At 30.6% G+C, this 27370-nt stretch overlaps 1 protein-coding gene and 1 pseudogene across 1 annotated transcript; one reads left to right on the top strand and one right to left on the bottom strand.

The window, feature by feature from the left end:
• Nucleotides 1–396: 396 nt before the first annotated feature.
• Nucleotides 397–1330, bottom strand: LOC149519042 (uncharacterized). The gene is made up of 3 exons (XM_089760299.1): nt 1173–1330; nt 731–1014; nt 397–635 (listed from the first exon to the last, which is right to left on the bottom strand). The coding sequence occupies exons 1-3, from the start codon at nt 1188–1190 to the stop codon at nt 563–565; spliced, it is 375 nt and encodes a 124-aa protein (XP_089616425.1). The 5' UTR covers nt 1191–1330; the 3' UTR covers nt 397–562.
• A 23665-nt stretch (nt 1331–24995) lies between these two features.
• Nucleotides 24996–25833, top strand: LOC149519041 (ATP-dependent zinc metalloprotease FTSH 12, chloroplastic pseudogene; annotated as a pseudogene).
• The last annotated feature ends 1537 nt before the right edge of the window (nt 25834–27370 follow it).

The raw sequence follows: 27370 nt of genomic DNA, 5'->3' as shown, positions 1-27370 counted from the left end.
TACTGGTTGGTACAGTAAATTAAATAAAGAGATCGAAAAGCAAGGTTCAGACGACAATGTTGCTTTCTCAGAAATTCAGGTTCCTACTTTTGCACGTTTTCTGCCATTGCTATTCTTTCAATAAGAGTCTTATCGAATTTCAACTTTATCATTAAAAGATAAACATACCAAGTTTTCTGGTCATCAATGTACGTAATTGAGCTTTTTCGTTAAATTGTTTGAAACCCTAAAAAATTTGATTTTGGAATAATTTGTTAAAGACAAATTAAATCCAACACAGAACCCAAGAGATAAGTAGAATATAATCCACATCGCGGATTCTGGGACTCCAATTCTAACTCCTAACGGTTCCTCTGAGAACCCACGCAAACTACTAAATCTTAGAAGAATAAAAGGTACCTAGGACAAACTAATTGGACATAATTGATATTAGATTTTTATCCAAATACATATAAATTATACATATAAAATTCACATTACATAATGAAAAGTAAACACACTTTAAAATTTATTAGCTCTCATTTTCAGACATAAACTTATTTTTTAATACTTCACTTCCAGACTAAAGGTGATCATTTGTTTCTCCACGTTTGTTGCTGCTGCTGTGCTGCATGTTATCCCCTGCTATTATTTCACTGGAAAGAAGGAAAATTCTGTCAACCTTTTATTCTTTTTTTTTTTTGGAGCATACGTATGCAAAACTAAATTAAACTATGATACATGAACCAACCGTAGCAATTGAGTGAACTGAGCAGCCTTAGCGAAATCGCCTTCCTCTCGTTTCTTGAGTATAGTTAACATGAGAGCCAGACGAAGCTTGGTAAAGAAACTTCGCTGGATCATGAACTTAGTTTCTTCTTGTAGTACTTCACATTCAATTTCAATTGCCTTCATTTTCTCTTGAACTTGTAATTGTCCTTCTTTGGTGCTTGTTTGCTCCTTGCTAATCTCTTCCATCTCTTCCTTCAATCGTCTACATTTCACCTTCAGATCATGTTTCATTGCCTTCTTGTTCTAGCCAATAGCCATAGAACAATTAGGACAGAAATTATTAATAGTTTCATCAGACTTTAACATGTAAAGTAATCTGAACCAACAATATCAATGCAAAAAAAAAAAAAAAAAAAATTTGCCAAAGAAATGTAATGAGATATATTATTTTCTATATATACTTTACGCTTTTTTTGCATATTGAAACGACTCTTCCTATGTAAAAATATAGTATAAACACGATGACGCTTCGAGAAAATCCTCCTTATTCTTCCTCTTGTTCGAAGTTAGCGGAAAGAACGAAAAATCATACGATAATATATAGACATACTACAACCTATCATTTGTGTTAAAGCCGCTCTGTCGAGTTATTGTAGCTTAACGCAAGCTTTCAACAAGAAAACGAACGTAGTCGTTCGATGACGGGCCGTTTAACTTACTTTTTTGTTTTTCTTGGCTGCTGCTTGGTCAGAAATAAATGCTTTTAAATTATACTGACTCATCGGTTGCTTTTTTAAATTAAAATTCACATTTTCCTTTTGAAATTGTATAGGAACATAGAACTTTTCTTTTTCTTTAAGTAGATTTGATAAACTGTGTCATATTTTATGTCAAACACGATTTCAGATACAATAAGAATAATTTTGATATAAACATGACATTAATATTTAAATGAAATCAATAAATTAAATATGAAAATAATATATTTATTATACATATTACACATTATACAATACAATCAATATGTTTAAAATTAATTTGTTTAATACAACCCAAATAACACAACATGATGCAGCATAATTAAACATGATTAAACATGATTAATTTATTTATTTAAACAAAAAAATCATGTAAATTAGTATTTAAATAAAAAATTATTTAAAAATTAAATATTTATAATCTATTTAAACATTGAAATAATACAATAAATATGATTATTAATTATTTGAGAAATAAATTAAAATAACTTTTATAATTTGTATGTTATATATGTTTGCATGAATAGTATCATGTCTTAAATGTGTCATCATTATTTGATACGAATACGACACAAATAATATTGTGCCTTAATCGTGTCAACATGATTAAGACACGAAACACAATTATACTAAAGACATACATAATTTTTTTTATCATTTTCATGTCGTGTTATTGTATCGTATTTAAAATTAGCTGTTTTATTGTTAGGGATACAACCTTATTATGGTCATTTTTGTAATCAATAGAATACATAATTTTTTTCATATAATTTTCATGTCGTATCATCGTATCGTATTTAAAATTATCTATTTTTAAGGATGCAACCTTGTTGTGGTCATTTTTATAACCAACAGAGTCCAAAAATAACTGCATCCACATGTGAACATGACACACATGAATGTGACATCCAAGAAAAAAAAAAGAATGGAATTATAAGATTCAAAATCATCAATTTATTTAAGGTGATGCATTAAGTAATTTATTTATCACCTATCTTTGATTGGTTGTATTTGATTGACTTATTGAGTCAAGGGAAATCTACTTCCTACTCTGTTTTGATTGAGGATTTAATTTCACAAGCTTATAAAATTTGGCATAACATTAATATTGTTTTCATTTGGGAAGTTGGCATTTTCAATAAGTGATAAGCCTCTTATCTAACCTAAGTAATGGCAACTTGCGTATTTTCAACTAAAATGACTCAGACCTCCTTTTTCCTTTGTCAATGCATGCATGGGATGACCACTATATGACCCATCAAGCCAATCTCAACAGGGTATCTTTTGTAGCATACAGAAAATAGATAAACAAAAAACAAAGTGAAAGAGAGCTTTTAAGGAAAGAGATTTTATTAGATTCAACTTATCTGGTAACAATCGTGATCATCTCTTAAAAGATAATTCTACATAAGAGATAATAATAAACAAAAAAATATATTAAAATATATGTGAACGATTGGCATTTCAAAAGGCACAATTGCTATATATAGAGTACTAAGTAATCTAAACAAAAAAACATATTAAAATATATATGAACGATTGTATTTCAAAAGGCACAATTGCTATATATAGAGTACTAAGTAATCTTTTTTTTTTTTTTTGTCGTAAACGAAAGCTAGTAGATTAATAAAGAGTACGGTATTAATAGTTCCAGTAATATCAGCCATAATTAAGGGTTCAACAAGCATGACAAAATAAGGGTTCATGTCATTAGTGATGTGTTACAAAAGTTCCAAAAGTCCCCAATACATGGGGTTGCTTCACTGCGTTTCCTTGCCAAAGCATCCAGACATCGATTTGCTTCACGAAAGATATGAGAAGCCTTCTTCTGCTATAGTTGGTTCAACGGTGTCCTACAGTTACAAGTAAGAGGTTCCAGAACATGATTAGTGTGTGACTTAGGGGCAAAAATGAGGCTAATGACAGCTTTGGCATCAAGTTCGATTTCTAAGTGTTTGATCTGCTTAAGAATAGTTAGTGATAAACCATCTCGAAGTACCCAGAGCTCAGCTTCTGTACTTGTTGCTTTACCAATATGCTTGAGTGAGCTAGCAATCCAGGCCCCATTGTGGTCCCTGATAATGACGCCTGGGGTTACCAATAGAAAAGCCATCAGTATTAAGCTTGACCTATCCAACGTTTGGTGGATTCCATTTAATAGGCGTAAAAGATGGGAGATTGGTTGTTGAAAGTGTGTAGGAGATGGCAAAGAACTCTGTAGCTGGCCCGATGGCTCTTTGGGTGATGGATATAGTGGGCTGTTTACTTTTGAATATGGCAGCATTATGTGCAAGTCAAATCTCCCGAATCGTTACAACAAATCTGATAATTTGTGACAAATTTTTTAAGTGCTGTATTATATTTCATCAAAGCATGTAAAAAGTAAAAAAAATATATTTCGTTACATTTTTATATTGTTTTAATATTTTATATGACAATATATAAAATTGTCACATAATATCGTAACCAAAATTTTGTTGTCAAATTTTACAACCAAGTTTATTTAGTGAAAAAATTTTTTTATGAAGTTTTTTTAGATGACATAATTTTGGTACTAATTTAAAATTTTATTTGTGACAAAATTTTTTTGATAAATTTAAGTAACGTAATTAATTTTTGTTATAAATTAAACACTTTAATTAACTATTAATGACATTACAATTACATCACATTAATGTATGGTATTATATGATGATAATATAAATGTCACAAACTTTTACTGCTAAATTTATTTGGTAAAAAATTTTTGTGACGTTTTTTATTTTATGTGACATTATAATTTTATCACCAATTTAAAATTTTATTTGTGATAAATTTTTTCTAATAAATTTAGGTAACGTTATTAATTTTTATCACAAATTGAATGTTTAATTAACTATAAATAACATTGCAATTTTATCATGTCAATGTATGATATTATATGACAATAACATAAATTTACAATATTTTACTGTTAAATTTATTTGACGAGAAATTTTTTTGTGACATTTTTTATTTAGGTGACATTATAATTTTGTCAACAATTTAAAATTTTATTTATGGCGAATTTTTTCTAATAGATTTTAAGTGATGTTATTAATTTTTGTCACAAATTGAATATTTTAGTTAACTATTAATGACATTACAATTTTGTCATGTCAATGTATGGTGTTATATGATGATAACATAAATATCACAAACTTTTATGGTCAAATTTATTTGGTGAAAAAAAATTTTCTAATTTTTTTTTATTTTAGGTGACGTTATTAATTTTTGTCACAAACTGAACACTTTAGTTCACTATTAATGATATTGTAATTTTATCACGTCAATGTATAGTGTTATATGATAATACCATAAATATCAACAACTTTTGAAAAAAAAAATTTGATATTTTTTTTAATTTAGGTGACGTTATAATTTTGTCACCAATTTAAAATTTTATCTACGATAAATTTTTTTGATAGATTCTAGGTGACATTATTAATTTTTATCACAAATTGAATACTTTAGTTAATTATTAATTACAGTACAATTTTGTCATATCAATGTATGATATTATATGACGATAATATAAATGTCATAAACTTTTAAATGATGTTATGATGCTATTTATCCATCACTAATAAGTTCAAATTAATTTATAATTTATAAGAGACGATTTTACTTAGATTAGTTTGAAACCATCTTTTAACTTGTGATTTTTCTAGATTTTTTCCAGAATTTTTCATGCATAAATTTTCCATTAAATGGTTTATATTTAGCAGCAAATTAAAGGAGGAATTGGTTACAATTGATGCCAAAATTTGGGAGCAAAGTTTAATCAAGGCCATTGATGCAAGTGCCATGTGATCAAATGAGTGTGTGCCAATTTGGAGATTTAAAGAGAGACCAATTGAAGCTGCTAAGCTAGCCATTTGAGGGATTCTAATTGGTCATTATGTTGACTTTTTGGAGTTTAAAAGATCAATATGAGAAAGCTTGAAGTAAAGGAAAGAAAAAAGAAAAACAAAAGGAAGCAAGAGATTCAAAGTAGTTGAGATGGAAAGATTTAGAATAGTGGCAGTTAAGCTGGGATTTTTCTACATTTTTAGTGGTTGAAGCACCTTCCATTTGCCTATAAATAAAGAGTGGCTGGCCATTAGGAGACTTTTACAGCATTTTTACATTTTTTTCCAGAATTTTCTTTTTGTTGCATTTACTTTCTTTTATATCCAAATAGTTTCCTCCTTATTTCTTTAGAGGGCTATTTGGAAGAAAGTTTCATTTTTTTTCCAGCAAAATTTACTTTCCCTGCCTTTGTTTTCAATGTACTTTAAGATTCTTTCAATAAAAGTTCAAGATCTTTAAGTTTTCAAGTTCAATTTGATGCATTTTCACTTGTTTCTCAAATTTGTTTGGCAATTCATGTTCTTGACCTAGTTGTGGTTTTTCTATTGAATCTCAATCAAATCTTACTTGTTTCAATCCAAAAATTTTTTTCGTGAATTTTTATTCATTTTTCTACAAAATTTGGAAAAAATTGAATTCAAATTCATTCCACACAATTCCAAAAAAATATGTAAAGTTTCAATTGAATCCAAAAGGTGAACTGGAGCTTGAGTGAGTGACAGCACTTCAAGTTGCTTTGCTCCTAGCCGGGCGTTAGTTTGCAATTTCTTTACTTTGCACTCTTTAATTCATCAATTTACTTGTTAAATTGCATTTGATTGCATTTTATTTCATGCATTTTAAATCTATTTGGCTCTATTTTCGTGTAACTACTTTGTTTTTACTGTTCTTGCATTCGGTTTGAATTTGAGTTTAATGAGCTAAGTTTTTCGTTGATTCTTGCGATTTCTTTGTTGATCTAGGTAGGAAACTCATAGATCTATTTTTCTTTAATTTAGTTTGAGTTCATTCCATCTAGAAAGTTGTAGATCTAAGTTTCCATCCATGAATTGTTAGTTTCCAGATTTAAATTTTTGCTTTTGGTTTTGAATTTCTAGTTGATTTTCATGTTTTTGCTACTTTAATTCTTCTTCAATCCTGTTTTGATTTTTGATTACCTTTTGTTTTTGCAATTTCTAGTTCAAATTCTTTCAATTTGCATTAGCTTAGCTCTACATTCTTCGTTGAACATTCAATTTCCAGCTTTGCATCTAAGTTGAGGTTTTACTTGTTCTTTATAGATATTGCTCTTTTGTTACTTCAATTGCAATTTAATCTTGATTTGATCTTCAATTTACATTCTATTTTTGTAAATTTTAGTTTGTTTAGATCACTTTCTAAGAATTTTTTAGAAGTTTTCTTTTGTTAGAAGTTAGAAGTTAGTTTTCAATTGAAGTTAGTTATTTCAATTTACTTTCTTTAGCTATTGTTTTACTTGTTAGTTAAATTTGTTATTTTTAGTTCTTAGATTAGATTTACATTTTTAATCATGTTAAGTTCAACACAATTCATTTTAGCTGCTATTTTTGTTGAATTTTTCAAGTTGCTTATTTTGCATGTTACAAGTTTACTATTAGCTAGAATGGTGTTTGGTTCATAGTTTTCTTCACTTGTTTTAGTTAACTTGGTTTTGTATCAACCAACCTTTCGATTAAACCAACTTTAAAAACAGAATGAGGATAATAAATACTTAGACTAAAAACTTCTTTAGCAAATCCTTTTTAGAATGATATATTAAACTTTGATCACTATTATTATTTAAACGATCTGTACACTTATAAAAATAATCTAATCAATTAATTTGAGTTTGTTTAATTTTTATTTTTGGCTTAAACGTTTCAATTTGAGCCTGCTTAAATATATAAATTGAGTTGAACTTGTTTGCACTTGTTTGAGATTAATTTTTGTATAGGTCAAGCTCCAACTCAATTTACTTTGAGTCGATTCAAAACTTAATTATTTGATCTTATAGGCTTAAAATAAAATATGGGTCTAAATTCTTTTTCTTTTTAAAGACCAAGTACAATTCCATTCGACGTATAACGCAATCCAAGTCGTTTGGGCTTTGAAAGGTTTAATAAAAGTCCAAGTCAATTACCAGGCCTAAATTAAGTTTAATGCCGAGTTTATTTTTATTTTTAGACTTAATTATATTAATTAATTAAAAAAATAAAAAAAAAGAAATAAAATTTACTATAAATGAAGAAGAGAGTCGACTGCCATGGTAGCCTTCCACTCCCTAAACCCAAAAATGTTCCCCAAAACCATCCCAATTTCAACTTTCATCATTTAACCCTTAAAATTTGCCACCCTCTGCCTTAAGCACAATTTGATCAACATTCATCACTTTCCTTTTCATCCAAAAGTTAGCAAGCATCATCTTAAAATATGCAGCCACAAAAGGCGACAGTCCAAAATGAATTTAATCCCATGTTCTTTCAAGAGAACGGGGATTCTACAAGGAAGACCCCAATACACAAAGAAATAGGAAGCGAATTGAATTAGGAGGATGGGGTAAACAAATTTGTTCACCATTATCGAAACCCACCCAATACCATTCGGCTTTCACCCACCATCCACGCCACAACCTGAAACAACTATCTCCCCCCACACCTCAAATAAGCCACCTAGTGAGCATCCAGCCCCTAACTGATTCTGCCCCCCAATCCTACCACGCCACTGTTAACAGCCAAACCTAAGTTCCACCTAAAACACCGCTCATAATTCCACCAATAATAGCCCCATTAGCCGCACCATCAAGGCTCTCAGTCGCCACCAACCCACGACCACCCCGCCATTATCGACATATCCCTCGAGCCTACTGCTTAGAGTCGAGACACCACCAACAACCCACAGCAAATCATAATCCCGCGGCCTGACCCATCACCTTTCACCCTCCCACAGTTTCACTAAAACTCCTTGCAAAAACATAGGGCGCAAAAAGAGAGAAACCAGCGAAAAAAAAAAAACAACTACAAAATGCCTACTGTTTGGCCAAGACCATGCTAGCCAAAAAAAATATCAAAAAAATATCACCACCAACAGCCGCTCCATCGTAGCCCACAAAACCAATAAAAAAGCACAAAAATATAAGCCACGTCCCCTAGAACAACGAGAAGCAATACCACAAAGCCAAAAAAAAAAAAAACACACTAGTACAAAAAAAAGAGAGGAAAAGCTTTCGATTTGAGGAGGTTTTGGGCATTGATTTTTAGAAGAAAGGGAGCTTAAGACAAGGGGACGAACATAGTGGAAGCTCGGGGTGTTTGGCACAACGGAAAGGGTTGTTTTAGGCTTCGAAACCCGCTGCTTTCAAGGCTAGATCTAGGAGATTAGGGGAGTTTTGGCCAAAACCAAATGGAGAAACATGTTTAGGGGATCAAGAAGAGCAATTTTGGAAATTTTGGTTTAAACCTGACGCCGATGACCGAAGGTCGGTGACGAAGGTTTTTGGAAACAGGCTATTTGGTGCTTTGGCTTTTGAGAGGCTTTAAAGTTTTTGGTTTTTAAGAAAGGTTTAAAATGAAAGACAAGGACATTTAGCTTTTATATTTTAAAAAAAATAACCAAGTTGAAGCGCGTGGCGTCAACACCTTTTCCAATTGACCAGCCTTGACCGGTTCAACTAAACTGCCCGTGAACTGGCAAAATCATGCTCGAGCTGATTGAATTTCACTCAGCATCTGAACCGGCCTGATGAACCACTCGTGAACCAGACCGAACCATCCTTAAACCATTATCAAGCTTTGACCAGTTTTTAGGTAATTTTTTTTAATTTTTAATTTTTTAAAGTTATTTATTTGTTTATTTATGCATATTTAAATTTTAAATCTTTAAAATAAATAATAAAAAAAAGAGAAAAGGAAACAAGTAAAAAAATAAAAATTCTTTGATAATAAGATATTAAAAAATTTTAAGTAATGATTCTTAAAAAATATCTAGGTGAAAATATTTTTCTAAAAAGAAACCAATGTATTGGAATATTTAGAAATATATTTCATACAAAAAGGTTTTTATTTACTTTTTTCAAATAAAAAAATAATAAAAAAATGAATTTTTTTTAAAGGAATAAAGTTATAACAATGAATAATATTTGCATAAATTATTTTTGAAAAATAAACACAAACCTTTGATGATGATATTTTAAAGAAATTCATGCAACAATTCTTATAAAATCTATAAGTAAGAAGATTCTTTTAAGTACTACTAATCTATTGGAGTATTTATAAAAAATTTCAATAAAAAAATCCTTTTTCTTCAATCAAAAGTTGTTTCCTTTTTCAAAACATGATGGTCTAACAAATGGAGAGAAATCTATTAAATTTAAGTAAACAAGCTCTTAAAAATGGGACGATGTTAAATCATGCAAGATCATGGATAAATGATTCCTTAGATTGAAGCATATCCAACTCTAAGAGAAACCATTAGTAATGGGCCTAGGTTTAAAATCACAAGAAAAAAAGTATATACCATTTAGTCGAAGTGATGAATTATGATTTTAATATATGAACATATTTTAACAAGAAAGTATTGCTTTTTTTAGGTTTCTTTAGATTTTTTTTTTGTTTCATTTAATCATATCAAGCATATCTCTTTTATGATTTTCCTTTTTCTTTTTATTGGCAATCATGATTTTCTTTTTCCTAATTTGAAATCACAAGCACAATTTAGAAATCTCACTCATGATACTTACCATAATGATGGAGGAGGATAAAGGGAAACTCAACAATTGAATTAGGCATAGGATTGTGACAAAAATTTTGGGTTTGATGGAAAGCCAGGTTTAGGAATCAAGAATCCTTATTGAAGGTTTTTTTTAATGATTAGCTAAGATGGAAAAGACAAGAAACAAGCGATATTTTTGACCTTGTACAAATAGGTTAGAATCACTTGGAAGAAAAGATAGTATCACACCTCTTATGGTTTGCAGCACTAAGCTACTACGAGATTCTTATTTGCTTCATAGCCTGTCCAAATCATATTTTACTAAAAAGTTTGACATTAAGGTTGGCTTGAAAGGCTTAATCGATCCAAATATGGCCTAAGTCACTTTTCTAATTCAGTATAGCTTAGAATTTCACCCCAAGAAATAGATTAGATAAATTCTAGAACATAGGCACAACTTCAAAAATGAAATGCAATTCCTATGATAACATAAAAAATCATGAAATGACTTGCAATTCAATGATTAGAACATATACCCACAAGTGAACGCTTACAATAAAATATCAACAAATTCTAAATTTCACTCATATTTCACCCAATATTTATTCTTTTCCTAAAGCTATAGAAAAAAGGCAAACATTGGTGAATAAGGCTCATTTCTTTGCGAGGGTTGGGGTGGGGGTCCATAGTATGCAACCTTCCCTTTGCATTTTGTAGAGAAGTTATTTCCAAGACTTAAACCTATGACTTTTCAATCATAAAGGAGTACCCTTACCATTGCTCCAAGGCTTGCCTTCTTTCTTAAAGCTATAATCAAAGTCAATTATGGTTCAATCGTAGGATCAATGACGATCAACCAAGGAAAGCATACTAAAGATTTATAGCAATAATCAATTAAGCCCAAGTTTGAATTTTTTTTAATTTTTTTGAAATTTTAGCTCAAATTTTTTCACCCTCAAACTTAAAATGCACATTGTCCTCAATATATAGGCAATATAAAAATTAAGTGCAAAAGGTGAAGGAAACTCCCTTGATTGGCTACGATTTTTCCTTGAAGTTACCATGATCAGCTTTTATTTTTTCTACAAACAAAACAAGACTAAAATTAACACTATTGAAAATAAATATAAAAGAAAGGATAGAAGACATCTAACATGTGGGTTGCCTCCTAAGAAATACTGATTTATAGTAAACAACTTGACTTTTACTGGGGTTATGTGATTACCCCACAGTTGGTACTAACATCTACCCACTTTATAATCTCTTTCCTTTTCACCACATTTCAACTATAAACTAAAAGAGATGGTGCTTAGTGACAATGGTGAAAGTGGATAGGTTCCCCACCTTTAGCAATGCATTAAGCATCTTTCTAGTAAAGCTAAGATAGGTGGGTACTAACCTAAGTACCAATGAGAGCGATACCACCATGAAAAGAATAGGGTTAGGCTCTAAGGCAAAGGATTCCTCAATAGGTGGTGTAGTTTTAGTAAATGAAAAGGATGAAATGACTAAGGGTTCTAGCTGAGGATCGGAGGTTGGGAAAACTTCTAGACGAGTAAAAAATTCTATAACACTGATTTTATCTATATCATGATTGCCTTTCAAGTCTGAGTGTCTATTCAAAAATTTTTCAATCTTGTTATCATCCAACTATTCTTCATTATAATCTTTTAGCATATCATTTAAAAATGCCTCTATTTCATCCATTTCGCTAAGTTTGACAATGGGTGTTCCTAAAGGTGTAAGGAAATCGTCAAATACACAAATCTCATCAATATGCTTCTCCACCTCGATCATTTCTAAATCTTTTAGCATTTGATCTTCAGAGGTTTGAGAAAATGACACGGGTAGACTAAAAGGCTTAGACTCTCTTTTAGTAGGACAAATGCTAGACTCCTCATGAATGTTAGATCCTAAGGCCAATCCATTGTCTACTTTTATTTCACAAAAGTGCTATTCTACTTTGGCAATCTTTTCATCTACTACCTTAACAAATGCTAGCTATCATGATCATCATCATCATACACTATTCCTCATTTCTTCCTATCATCTTTAAATGTGCCCTCTACTCCAACCAACCAATTGGGATCTACTGGTCTATTAAGGTTTTTCAAAGTAGTCATTGGGGTTTGTAAGAGGTTGGTTTAGTTTTGGATGAATTCAATAAAAGATTCCCCATGAGAAGGTTTCATTTCTTGTGGAAGTAGTGGTTGATATTGAGTAAGTGATGTAAAACACCATCATAGTGGATAGTATAAAGGGGTTCGGTATATGGTGAAATGTGTTGTGATGGTGGAAAATCAGGGAGTGGGTACCTCCACCCTAGCCTAACATTACAAACTAGTAAAAACCTAAGGATCTTGAGATTAGTGTTAGCCTAACATTAATGAAAAGAGGTATGAAAGGAAAATTATGAATATATGTGCACTTTGGTTATGTTGTTTTAATTCCATAGTTACATGTTCATAGCTAAATTGCATGTAGTGATATACAATGAATGTTGCACACAATGGAACTTAAATTGAGTAGATGCATATTCTAGGATAATTTTCATGATTAGCCCTTGTTTAGAATTTACCTTAAGCTATAATCATTATGTATTTTTTGAAGAAACAATTTCTAATTAATCATAGGAAGTGAAATTGACTCTTAGCATGGCAAAATTGAGAGTATATAAAAAATTTCTCTATTAAATTGTACAAAAACTTTAGGTTTATATACAACTAACTAGTGGGTAAACTAAGAAATTAAATTTTTCTAAAATCGATCCCTATAATTAAAGGATTGTTATCCTAATTTTTTGTCCTTAATTTTAGTTATAAGATTACAACCAGTTGTAATTAAGTGTTTTCCCACACTCCTCCACAAGTTGGTGAATAAGTGTTTTTCATTTTCAACTTGAAAATAATTTCTTAAAATGTTACATTGCTGAGACCTTTAGTCCATTAATTTGCTAGTTGACCCTTAGTTGATAAATATGGTGTGCAAATCAACCCATTGTCTAGTTTCTCTTTTATGAAGTAGTGGTCTACTTCAATATGTTTTGTTTTATCATGTTGCACAGAATTATGTGTAATATTTATTGCAGACTTGTTATCATAGTAGAGTCTCATTGGTCCATACCACTTGATCTTCAAGTCTTCTGAGATAATCTTTAACTATAGTAGTTCACAAATTTTTTGAGCTATTGATCTAAACTCTACTTCAGCATTTGATCTTACCATCGTATTTTATTTTTTACTCTTTCAAGTTACAAGATGATCATCTAAGGAAGTGCAGTAGCCTAAGGTGGATCTTTTATTAGTCACCAAACATACATAATCAAGATCTGTATATACCTCTAAAATCAACCCTGAATTTTTTTTAAACAAAATACCTCTTCCAAGATTGGCCTTTAAATATAATATATTGTAGATAGCATATAGGTGTACTTCTTTAGGACTATGCATAAATTGACTTATCACACTCATAACATATACTTTATCAGCTTTAATATGTAAGAGATAAATAAGTATTCTAACTAATCTTTAGTACATCTCTCTATCTATGGTAGCATTTTCATTAGCTTCTCCAAGTTTATGATTATGATCTATAAGGGTATTTGTCAGTTTACATGCGAGATTTCAATTTTTTTTAAAAGTTTCATCATATATTTCTATTGTAAGATGAAAATGCTATGCCGTGAGTGAGCTACTTCAATTCCTAAGAAGTACTTCAATTTCTCTAATTTTTTTGTCTCAATTTTTTTAGCTAAACACTATTTTAGAGATTCTTTCTTTTTTTCATCATTTCTGGTTATAATTATATCATCAATATATACTAATAGAATTGTGACTCTTTGGAATCTAAGTGCTTGATAAACAGTGTGTGATCTTCTTGACTCTTTTTATATCTCATTGCTAGTATCACTTTAGTAAATTTCCCGAACCAAGCCCTAAGAGATTGTTTAAGGCCATATAAAGCCTTTTTCAGCTTGCATACTTTGTTTGCTTCTAGATGACCTCTAAATCAGGGTGAAACCTTCATATATATTTTTTCTTCCAAATCACCATGTAGAAAAGCATTCGTTACATCAAATTGTTGAAGCTACCAATTGTAATTTACAGCCAAAGATAACAAAATTCTAACTATATTCATCTTGGCAACTGTAGTAAACGTTTCTTAATAATCAACTCTATAAGCTTGACTATAGCCCTTAGCCACCAACTTGGCTTTATACCTTTCAACAATATCATCTGCCTTGTATTTTATAATGAAAACATATTTATACCTAACTGGATTTTTTTCCTTTAGGCAACTTTATTAGTTCCTATGTCTTATTTTTCTCTAAAGCTTTTATTTCAATTTTCATGGCCTACCTCCATTTCTTACTAGATAATGCCTCAAATAATGTAATTGGAATAGAAATAGTGTTTAGGTTCACAAAAAAATTTTTGTAGGATGGTGAAAATTTTTCAAATGACACAAATTAGAGATTGGGTATAGTAGATGCTTAGTACATTCTCTAGTTCCTTTCCTAATGGCAATAAACAAATTATAATCACTAGTTGTAGTTTTAAGAGATTCATTCTCATTTGGATGCATAGGATCAGGCTTTTGGACTTACATCGATTTATGAGTTGGAACTTTTCTTCTTGAGTACACTTGTAGTTCCTTCATAGAATTAGGAATAGTATTATTCTTAGTCACAGCTTCTGTGTTTGGAATGGGTTTAAACTTAGATTCAGTTTTTCACTTAGACTCAGAAAAAATAGCTTTAGACTTATAAAAATTAATGGGAGAAAATGTTGAGGAGGAAGACAAGTCAAACAGAAAAATGTCTTTGTCCTTATCTTTCATGAATGAAGTGTCCCCTTAAGGATAAGGTTAAGTAAAAATGGTATACTTTCTTCAAAAGTGACATCAGCAGACATAAAATTTTTTGGTAGGAGGATGATAGCACTTGTACCCTTTTGAGTTGATGAATACCCACAAAAATACACTTAACTCTCTTGGATCCAATTTCCCTCTATTATGACTGTGAACATAAATAAATGATGTACAATCAAATATCCTAGGTATGAGGTTATTTGTGGTATTAAAGTTGAGATAAAATTATGAAAGGAGTTTCATGGGAGTTTTAAATCTTAAAACCCTTAAAGATAACCTATATATAATGTGTGTGGTAGTGAGAATAGCTTCCTCCAATAGGATTTGGGTACATTTACTTGAAAAAGTAAGGCTCGGGTTATGGTTAGTAAATGGTTATTTTTCTTCTCTGTTACTCTATTTTACTATAAAGTAATAACACAAGATGATTCATAGATAATCTTTTTTTTTTTAAAATAGGTAGATAGATTCTGGTTAAAATAGTCTCTAGCATTATCAAACCTAAATCTTTTGATTTTTACTCCAAATTAATTTTAGATCATGTTTTGGAAGCTTAAAAATATACTATTCATATTTGATTTAGATTTAAGTAAAAAAAAATCCGAAAAATCATGATACAATCATCTATGAATGAAATCAATCACCTTGCACTAGAAATATTAAAATTGTAGAGGGACCCCATATGTCACTATGAATCAATTAAAATGAAGTAGAACTTCTTTTATTGTTAATTGAAAAAGACACATATATATGCTTTCCAAGTTCATAAATATCACAATGAAAATTTTTTACATTTAATCCTTTGAACAAAAAAAAATATATGTTTTTCGAAGTTCCAAAAAAAAGAAGTCCAAGACAAAAATGATAAAGCTAGATTTTGTGTTTATTAAGAGATTTTTCAAAAAAAAAATGACAAACGTAAACTATTCTTGTTATTACTTGTTTTGTTTGATGTTTCAAGATAGTATAGTCCATCTTTTTCCTTAGCAAGTCCAATCTTCTTCCTTAAATTCTAGTCTTGAAATTCACAATAGAAGGGATAAAAAGTCATTGTAGTTTATGTCTCTGGTAGGTTTTTGTATAGATATCAAATTAGTAGACAATCCAAAAACATAAAAAATATTTTTAAGAACAAATGAGGGATTAATTCGAATATTTCCTAATCCTGTCACTATAGTAAGTAAATCATTTGCAATAACAATTTTCTTATTATTAGGACACAAGGTATATATATTAAACTTCTGTAAGGAATATACCATGTAGTATGTGGCTCTTGAGTCAATGACCCAAGAACTCATAATAGACTTAATTAAGACATTTAATCCGAGAACCAGAAGCTTTACTTAAACTAAAAACCTTACCTAAGAAGCATACCTTAGTAGACTTTTCAAGGGTTTTTAATAGGCTTCTTAGTTTCTCTATCTCTTCTTTATCAACAGAGACTTTTATAGTACTCTGATGGTTTTACCAGTTGTCACTTCTTCAAATCGGGTAGTAATGACAGATTCTGCTATTTTTAGCATTGTTATCTTTCTCAGGACTGAAACAAGTTTTGATAGTAAAGGTTTAACTAGAGACAATTTTAGGCAATGAAGGCCAAAGAAGGAAAGAATAAGACTATGAAAAACTTAACAAGATTTGGCTATTAAAGCTTGAAATAGAATTCAGCAATGAATGCTGAAAAAAAAAATTTTTCTTAAAAATAGCCTAAAGCTTGGATACCATGTGTAAAAATTAAAGTATAGAGAAAACTCCTCTATTGAATTGTACAAGCACCTTAGGTTTACATAAAGCTAACTAGAAGGTAAATTAGAAAATTAAATCTTCCTAAAACTAATCCTTATAATTAAGGGTTGTCAATCCTAATTTTTTATCCTTAATTCTAGGAATACAAATACTTAATTCTAAGGATACAGATTATAACATACTTAATTCTAGGGATAAGATTACAACCAGCTATAATTAATTATTTTCCCACACTTAGTATAAGTTGATTTTTCTTGAGAACAAGCAAAAAATTAAGTTTGTGGGTGTGATAATTCTATATTTTATAGAATTATCCTAGGTTTTATTGTATGAATTTCACCATATTACACTTAATTTTAGCTTGTTCTTGAGGACAGTCTTGCAAATTCCTTTAAACTTGGTTAATTTATTTTTTGTGTAGGTTACTAAGTCAAAAATGCAAATCTCAGTTTAAAAAAAATGGAGGAACAAAGATGCTATAATTCCAAAAACCTTAAAATCGAACCACGTGGATCAAGTTAGTGCAAGATTGCTTACCTAAGTTTATGACCAAAATCATGAATAGAGCATGCTTGATAATGTGCACTCTTAATGCGTTAACTTGAAAGATGATATGAGCTAACCAAGAGCTAAGTGAAGTCATATTTTGACTTTGATTAAGTCATAAAAATAAAAAGTAGAGAAGGCATCATATGACCATGATAGAGATTACTTATTGCCAAACATAAAAGAAACAATTTGTGCTAAAATTATGATACTATAATTGTTAACTTCTAGAAGGAATTGTGTGCTAGAAAATTCCAATATGATATGGAGTTAAATTGCCTTCCCATTGACCAAGAGGGTAGCATAAGGCACACCAACCATGAAAGATGTTCATCACGTGAACTATTTGAAATTTGCAAGCTATCATCTCTCTTCAAGTCATGGTTTGTGCTCATTTTAAGCTGAAAAAAATTTTATAAGCTGGCCTACTAGATGACATAAGGGAGTATGATTAGTCTAGAAAGTCAGCTTGACATAATTCATAAAAAAAGATAAACAAAGACAGATAAGAAATAATGTAGCTACCATTCTTGAAAATTTAACCTGAAAATGATGCATAAGAAAGGAAAATTTTAAGGCTATTGACTTGACTTCTTGGGTCAATTTAATTGTAGGAACAAAGACCTAGAAAAGGCATATTGAAGTCACATTTTTCAGTTGCAAATGGAGACTTCCCAATAGCCATTCTCTATTTATTTTCTTTTCCTTCTTGTTTCGAAAGAGGCTGATTCTAATTTTACTTTTTTAGTTTAGGTAAAACTCCCAAGACTAGTGGTAGCATTCTTGCTTGCTGACTAGACCTCTTTGAAGACATCTTTTACTTCTTCTTTTAAGTTTATTTTTCAGTATTTTTGTTTTTCTTCAAGTTCTTTTATTGTTTGTTTCAATTGTAGCCTTTGAAAACATTTAAACTTTGTATTTTCTATTGTTAAATTTCAAGTTTGATTGGTTGTTTACATTTAAAGCGGCTAGTTTTGTTTCCAAATTTGAGTTTTGTTTCTTATTTATTTTTCAGCAATTTTTACATGAAATTGGAGCTGTTTGAGTTTTGTGGTTTTCACGTTGCATGTAAGAATTTTCAGTTTAGTTAGCATTTACCCTATTAGGTCACTAGTTTAGGTTAGATTTCTTTACCCAACTTGTCTTTTTTTTTTTTTTTTTGTAAATTCTGGTTGTTTTTAGAAAATGTTGACTTACATCTTTTTTGTTTGTTTTCAAGTTTATTTTAAGGTGGTAAAATAGTTTTTACAGATTCTTTAGTTAAAGTCACATTTGCCTAGCATCTTAGTTCATAGATCTTAGGTTCATGCAATTAGAGGTGTAAGCAAACAGAGCTTTCAATGAACCATTCGTGAACATGCTTAGTTTTTGTTCATTTATTTGGTTTATTAAGTTTAACAAACGATCTTGAACAATATTTTTACATTCATTTATTAAACAAATCGAATATGAACAAAGATCTATTTGGTTCATTTATGTTCGTAAACAAACTCATTTAAAGTTCATTTAAAACTCATTCATTTATTGTTTGATAATAATAATAACAACAAATTACATATTTACCTTGTACCCCAATATTCCTATTATCTTAACCTTTTTCCACTTTCTAACTTTTCATTTTTTGTCGCATGCATCTCTTATTTCTTTCTACATGAATTGATTTCTTACTCTTGTCACCAACAAACTGCCAACCTTTCTTTCTCTTACTCATCAACGCCACCGTCATTCCTTTCCTCCCATTCCTTGTCAATCATTCCTCGTCTGATCTTGAATCATTACTTTTTACCTATTCCTCATTAGGTAATGTTTTTCTATTCAAATTTACAAATTAATGCAAAACAAGAGGTCTGAGAATCTAAGGTTAATGGTTAGGATAATAGGAATATTTTTGGATCATTTGGATATTTATGGCTTTGTTGCCTATAGACAAAGTTGATTTTGGATGGGGGTAGCCTAACATTGTTCTTTGTTCCCTGTTTGTGGCTTTGTTCCCTATTTGTGGTTTTGTTCCCTACTCTTTATTTGTAGTTCTAGCAGTGTTTACAAGAATTTGGTCTTTTTTATGAGTAACAAAGGAGGTGATAGCATCAAGGGCTAGGTGAATCTATTGCAAGAAGACATGGCCATTGCTTCAACAAAAATTGAAAAATAATCGATTTTTTTTTCAAGATTTAGGTAAGGAAAAGAAATATGAATATTGGGCATTAAATAAAAATGTACTAATACAAGATATATTATTTTTAGTTTCTGGATCCTTTTGGCTTTTCCCTTGCTCTCTTATCTTATTTTTATTAACTTGGAACCCAGAGATAGAATTAATTGTTTCATTTTTATATAGGATTTCATATTTATAATTAATTCTTTGTTTGTTTGGTTATAGTTTGTTTATTGTTCTTAAACATAATTTACAATATGTTTATGAACATGTTCGTTTATGTATATTTATGAACATGTTTGTTTAATGTTCATGAACAAGCTTGTTTAACTTAAACGAACCGAATACAAATTGAACGTGAACATCCTATCATTTAAATGAAACGAATTGAATTCGAACATAATTAATAATTTTCTTATCGAACACAAACCTGGCACAAACAATGCTAAAAATAAATGAATAAATCATGAACGTATGTTTGTTCATTCGTGTTCGATTCATTTATAGCCCCTACATGCATCTTAGTGTCACGGTTTACATTATATTTTCTATTCAATTTGTTCTATTTTTGTAGTTAACTTCCTATAAGTTTTTGGTCTTATTTTGAGTATTTCAGGTTATGTAAGTCACATTTAGTGTCGTATCCATTTAGGTTGCATTTTAATTTGGTTAAGTATCTAGGTTGCATTTTAGTTCCATTTAGGTGTTTTTGCATTTTTATTTGTTTAAGGTGTTTTGTCCAACGATTTTCATGTCATTTTCATTGTTTAATTTTGTTGTGCACATTTAATGCATTTTAGGCTAGGTTAGGATTTTAATTAGGTTAATTTTCAAAATAAAAAAAGCTAATTTCCTATTTATGTTTTGTTAGGTTAATTTCAATTTAAATTGATGTCTTCCTGGTTCTAATTTTTATTCTTTCTCTTTTTAATTGCAATTTTATTTCATGCGTTTAATTTTTTAGTTTAAATTTTGGCTTTGTAATTTTCTATTTTTGGTAACTTTTTTATCTTTAGTAGTTGCTAATTTTAATAACTTTCCTTTTTTATCTTTAATTTCTATAATGTGTAGTTCATTTAGGTTTAATTTATTGGATAATTTAATTTAGGTTAACTAGACCAATTTCAAAGTTTTTCCTAGGACAAGATATATTCAAATTGTCCAAATTGGTACTTAGCCTTAGGACTAAAACTCTCAATCCTTGAGGAGACGATAATTTGAAATACTTCTAATTTTTATTATTTTTGTGACCCATACACTTACGGTACTCCTTAAAGGTAAGCAACAAATTTCTGCAACAGTACAAAAAAATTGTTGCTTACCCTTGAGGAGTATCGCAAGTGTACGGATCGTAAAAATAATAAAAATCAGAAGTATTTCGAATTATTATCTCCTCAAGGATTGGGAGTTCTAGTCCTAGAGGTAAGTACCAATTTTGATATTTCAGATATATTTTTTTTGATAAAAAATTTTGAAATTGGTCAATTAACCTAAATTAATATAAATAAAATTATCAAATAAATTAAACCTAAATTAGCTACACATTATAGAAATTAAAGACCGAAAAAGAATGTTATTAAAATTAGTAGCTACTAAAACTAGAAAACTTAATAAAAATGGACAATTACAAAACTAAAAATTAAACTATAAAAAAATTAAAAGCATGAAATAAAATTATAACTAAAAGGAAAAGGAATAAAAATTATAACCTAGAAGATACCAATTTAAACTGAAATTAACCTAACAAAACAAAAATAAATAGGAAATTAGCATTTTTTGTTTTAAAAATTAAGACCTATGAATATAGTATTTTTTTATTTTTTATTTTAAAATAGGAAATAAAACCTAAAACCTATGAACTAAGATGCTAGGCAAATGTGACTCTATCTAAAAAATCTATAAAATTTATTTTACCACCTTAAAATAGACTTGAAAACAAACAAAAAAAGTGTAGGTGAACATTTTCTAAAAACAATAAGAATTTACAAAAAAAAAAAAAAAAGGACAAATTGGGTGAAGCAATTTAACCTAAGCTAGTGACCTAATGGGGTAAATGCTAACTAAATTGAAAATTCTTACATACAACGTGAAAACCATGAGCATAGCATCAAAATATACTTAAAATGGACCAAAAATATGCAAGAGACCAAGAGCAAAAACCGAACACAAAGTGAAGGAAAACTAGAAAAAATGCATGATAAATGGAAGGAAAAATGCATGAAATGAAAATTCTAAGTCTAAGGCATTTAATCAACATGCAATAAATACTTAAACATGATTTAATAACATGATATAAGCATACAAACAAGATGTAAACAGCAATAAAAATTAAAATGCAGAATATAAAAACTAAGCAGAAAAATTAAAGCACAAGAAATATAATATGCAAGTAAACAAACACAAAGATTAAGCTTTTGGAGCCCTATAATGTAACCATCACATTAGCATCCAAAGCCATCCCTTTCAAGCTTCAAAGAGCTTCAATTTCATGCGAGAATTGCTGGAAAATAAATAAAAAAAACAGAACTAAAATCTGGAAACAAAACTAGCAGCTTCAAATGTAAACAACCGAACTTGAAATTTAATAACAGAAAATACTAAGTTTAAATGTTTTCAAAGGCTGGAATTACAACAAACTGTAAATAAACTTGAAGAACAACAAAAACACTGGAAAATAAACTTAAAAAAAAGAAGTAAAAGATGTCTCCAAAGAGGTATGATCGGCCAACAAGAATGCTGCCACCAGGGAGTTCTACTTAAACTAAAAAAATTAAAATCAGAACTAGCCCCTCCCAAAACAAGAAGGAAAAGAAAATAAATAGAGGATGGCCACCGAGAAGTCTCCATTTACTGCTGACAAATGTGTCTTGAATATGCCTCTTCTAGGTCTTTGCTCCTACAATTAGTTTGTCCCAAGAAGTCAAGTCAGTAGTCTTAAATTTTTCTTCTCTTGTGCATCATTTTCAGGCTGAAATTTTAACAGTTTAGTTATCTTTGTTTATCTTTTTTGTGAATTATGTCAAGTTAACTTCTTGGACTAATCATACTCCCTTATTTCATCTAGTGGGCTAACTCACAAGATTTATTTTTTCAGCTCAAAGCCAGCACAAACAGTGACTTAAGGGGAGAAGACAACTTGCAAATTTCAACTAGTTCACTTGAAAAAACATCTTTCATGTGTGGTGTGCCTTATGCTATCCTCTTGGTCAATGGGAAGGCAATCTAACTCCATATCATCTTGGAATTTTCAAACACACAATTCCTTCTAGAAGTCAACAATTATAGCAGCACAATTTTAGCACAAATTGTTCCCTTTATGTTCGGCTATATGTGATTTCTATCATGGTCATGTGATGCTAATTTCCACCCTTTATTTTTATGACTTAATCAAGGTCAAAATATGACTTCACTTAGCTCTTGGTCAGCTCATATCATCTTCCAAGTTAACTTCCTAAGGGGGTGTTCGGTTCATAGAATCTCGGATTCTGGGAAAAATGTGATCCTTGGGAAAGTGCGGTACATAGGGTTTTCTTCCATTATTCAGATTCACTCGTTTGGATGAAAAAAATTTACATATATTAATTTTTGAATAATTATTATAATCTCCTTGACATATATGATAGCAACTTTTTATTAATTTTTATTAATAATAAATAATCAAATGACAAATGATGCCTTTAGTAGCAAAAGAAAACAAATATTTTATTTGATTGCTATTTTTATTTATAAAATATCATTAATCAAAAAATTAAAGATCATTTAAGACATTTTTTATTGAGAAATGCCTTAAATAATCTCTTTTATTTTTTTAAAATGGATTATTTACGGCCTTTTTAGATTAAAAGGGACCAAAAATGCCTTAAATAATCTCCAATATTTTTTTAATCCCCTTTAAAATGTATCAGGGGATTACTTAAGGTATTTTTGGTCACTAAAAGGGATCAAAAATGCATTAAATAATCTTCAATATTTTTTTAATCCCCTTTAAAATGTAGAGGATTATTTAAGACATTTTTGGTCCAAAAATACCTTAAGTAATGCCCTTTAAAAATATAAAGGAACTATTGAGGCTTTTTTATCCAAAAATATATTAAATAATCTCTTTTATTACTTATAAGATTTAAGAGATAAAATATAAAAAAATGGAATAACTTAGTCAATTAGAGCACATGGCTATTAACCATAAAGTTGTAGGTTTGACCATTCCCTTTATCATTTTATGCCTTAAAAAATACATTTCATTATTTATAAGATTTGAAAAATAAAATATAAAAAAATTGAAGTCATTTAGTTGGTTAGAGCATATGGCTATTACCCATAAGGTCGCAGGTTCAACCTCTCTCTCTAGTGCTTAAGGTCTTCAAAAAGTTTAAAGAAGATTATTTAACGCGTTTCTTCAACAAAAATGCCTTCAGTGATGGATTATTTAAGGTGTTTTTTTTATGTCAAATGCCATTAATTGCAATCACACAAAAAAAAAAGCAAAAACCTACACAAAAAAAAAAAATAGCAGCAAAAACCTATAACTAAATTACAGTGACTTCCAAGCATGCTTTTTAAAAAGGTAACAACTATTTTAGAATCTTTTATTTAAGTCAAATTTGAAAATAACATTACTTTCTTCTCTGAGTCCTAGAATACCTTCCATTAATTGCAATCACACACAAAAAAAAAAAGCAAAATCCTACACCAAAAAAATAAATAAAAGCAAAAACCTACAATTAAATTGCAGTCACTTCCAAGCATGCTTTTCAAAAAAGTAACAGCTATTTTATAGTTTTTTATTCAGATCTAATTTAAAAATAACATTATTTTTTTTTCGAAATCTTAGAATTCCACTGAGAGATGTAAGTTTTTGATTTTGGAACTTTGAGTATTGTTGGGAATTTGTCACTTTCCCTTGTAATCAAATTAACCTAAACTAAACATTAAAATCAAATACTCACTAGTAAGATTCCGAGGAAAAATTTGTGGATTCTCCTGAACCAAATACCACCTAAGAGTTCACATTATCAATGGTGCTCCATTCATGATCTTGGTTACAACCGTAGATAAGCAATCTTGCGCCAACTTGATCCACGTGATTTGGTTTTGGCGTTCTTGAAATTATGGCATCTTTGTTTGTCCATTTTTTTTTTAAACTTTGATTTGCATTTTTGACCTAGAAATCTACACAAAAGACAAATTAACCAAGTTTAGAGGAATTTGAAAGAATTTCCTAAAAAATAAGCTAAAACTAAGTTTAGGATAGTGAAATTCATACAATAAAACTTAGGATAATTCTATAAAATATAGAATTATCAATATGTTTCATAATCTTTCTGTGTCCATGTCCCTGTCCTAATTCACGTCGCTATGCCCCTTGCTGATTTTTGATACTGCTAGGAATTGAACCCTGGTCACTGGAATTAAGAATCTAGCACTCTGCCAACAGATTGCACAGCTATTGGCATGTGCCATTTTCCCATGTTTGTGTCCATGCTCCCTAGCCCTGAAGCTTGGTTGAAAATCTTTGTACTAAACTGTGGTGATCTCATGCAATTTCTGCGAAAGTTATTTGTTGAATAGTTTCATATGCTCTTAAATTTCTGTTACATTTAATTACATATCTGACTGCAGGTGAGAAAAGAACATTCCGTGGTCTTCCAGCAAGATATTATTGATGTGTTAGATAAACAATTAATTGAAGGTATGGGTGTACTCCTTACTGAGGAAGAGCAACAGAAATGTGAAGCAAGTGTAAGTGCTGAAGTCTATCATTCTCGAATAGTTATCAGACTAAATATGCAGCTTCTTTGTTGTAATATGCCAGAAACTTTAAGAAGTTTGATTTTCATGTCTTCTGTTCCAAAGTTCCATTGTACATGTATTACTGGTTATAAAATTGTTGGAAAAATCATCTCCTGGAAGCCTGAAACTGCCTAACTCTAAAAACATGTAACAGCAAAAAGAAGAAAGAAAAAGGATTTTCAAATTTTATGAGAATCTCCTGGGGTATTCATTTAGTGGAGAGTAACAGAAGCATGTGGAATAACTATTATTTCCCTTTTAAGTTACTACCAATTTTTTATTGGACATTTGAAAATGAAAAGAAGCTGATCATTATGTAATAAAGAATGTGCTGCTTATTTTTCTGATTTTTAGTTGATGTAATATAGGAATCTTTTGAAAAGAAGAGACTTCTGGCTGTTCACGAAGCTGGTCATATAGTTTTAGCTCACTTGTTTCTTCGATTTGATTGATGCATTTTCTCAGCTCCTGCCTGGTGGCAAGGTACAAATTTAATATCAGCGATCGGTTTCTATTTGATGCCTTGTTATGGTTTTTCCATTTGTATTTTCCTTTCTTTGTTATTTTCTCTGTTTTTTCTCCCAACATGAGTAGGAAACTGCAATATCTGTATTCTACCCCTTTGAAGACATGGTAGACCAAGGTTATACAACATTTGGCTACATGAAAATGCAGATGGTGTAGCTCATGGTGCTCATTGAGCTGAACTTGTTGTGTTTGGTGATGACATAACTGATGGTGGAAGGGATGATTTGGAAAAGATAACAAAGGTGATCGCATTTACTTTTTGATAGCATAATTTAAATGCATTGCTCCTATTGAGGAAAATTAACAAATATAACTCTTGTCAAGTTTGTTCCCCCCCCCCCCCCCCCCTCCCTCTTTTTTTTGGTTTGGCGAATTTTGAAGTTAAAGCTTCTTCCTACATCTGTTTAATGATGAGTTTAGGATAATTTTTCAGTATTGTGTGCCTCACTGTTACTTTACTCCGTGTGAAACCATAAGGAAGTTTGAGGCATTTAATGTTTTGCTCTGACAATGTCGTCTGCACTTATTTGGTTTATTTCGGAAGGAATTAGAAAAAAGACAGCTTTCACAAAAGACCAACACTGTGGACTGGTTTACCGAAGTTAAATAGGATTTTAAAATCCTAAACCTTTTAGATGGCTCCCTATCTTTTCTCTTGCACTGGATCAGACTAATGTGAGCCGAGAAGTTAGTAGAGCTACCTGCCACCACACCACTGCCTAAGAGCTCAAATAGACCAATAACTGATGTCTAGGCTCGTGGGCTACTTTACCTTTTTTCCACTATGCCTTTACTGAGAAAGTGTTATGAAAATGGAGCAAATGAAGATTTCATGCTCTAGTTATTTTCTGAATTTGTTTTTTTCTCATATTTTAGCACTGATAACCTTTTTTAGTTTATTTCGTTAAAGTCTTATTAAAAGCTTGTCTAGTTCCATGAGCACGGTATGTGCGAGGCATAACTTGGTGCAAATGCAGTATTCACGACTGCCTTGAGTAAGAACTTGATCAAAATGAACTCAAGAACAGGCATGCATTCTTTTGTTAAGAACGATGAAGAGAATGATTGTTTTCAGTCTTTTCTTTTTTTTCTTTTTACTCTTGTGCAACCTTTTAGGGTCTAACTATTGCTCCAGCACAGGGTTAGTGTCATGAGCCACTCTTGTATAGGGCCATGACTGGGACTTAGGTTGTCATGAGCCACCCATGTATAGGGTCATGGTCGGGTAGATCCCTTGTACTAGGAAAAGTGTCCCCATTTCAAACATTGTAACAGTTACTGGTAGCATAGCTCTAAAAGTTCTAAGGCTCTTTAGGGGGGGTGAGCCGACAGCGTAGTGTTGGGCTGTCTCACCGGGTGCTATGCGAGCTTAGGCCACCCACCAAGGGCTGCCCCCCTGGCCCTGGTGATGGTGGGAGGTCCCGATGTATGATTCCCGTTTATAATATAATTTATCCCGATTGAATGCCCGATTGTTGCCTCGATGTGTTTCTTTCTTTCTCGATGTGAATGTGCCTTGTTGTGTGTATGCTTGAGATTGACCTCGCTATATTGTGCCTTATTGTGAATGCTTGAGACTAACCATGGTTTATGGTTATTTGTTCAGATCTCGATCTATTGAAGGCTGACTTGGGTGGAAGCGTCCATTCAAGTGCCACACGGGCTAGTGCTTGTTGAGAGAAAGCTTAGTCCG

The sequence above is a fragment of the Durio zibethinus genome, chromosome 4 (genome assembly GCF_047325235.1).
Source record: "Durio zibethinus cultivar Kanyao isolate XHJ-2024 chromosome 4, ASM4732523v1, whole genome shotgun sequence".
In the NCBI taxonomy this organism is placed as follows: domain Eukaryota; kingdom Viridiplantae; phylum Streptophyta; class Magnoliopsida; order Malvales; family Malvaceae; genus Durio; species Durio zibethinus.
Note: the sequence above shows the minus strand (reverse complement) of the source record. Positions and strands in the feature narration are given on the sequence as shown.

Coding starts and splice junctions, on each gene's coding strand:
- LOC149519042 (XM_089760299.1), bottom strand. Junction 636..730: donor CAGTTCACTCAATTGCTACG/GTTGGTTCATGT, acceptor CCTTCTTTCCAG/TGAAATAATAGCAGGGGATA.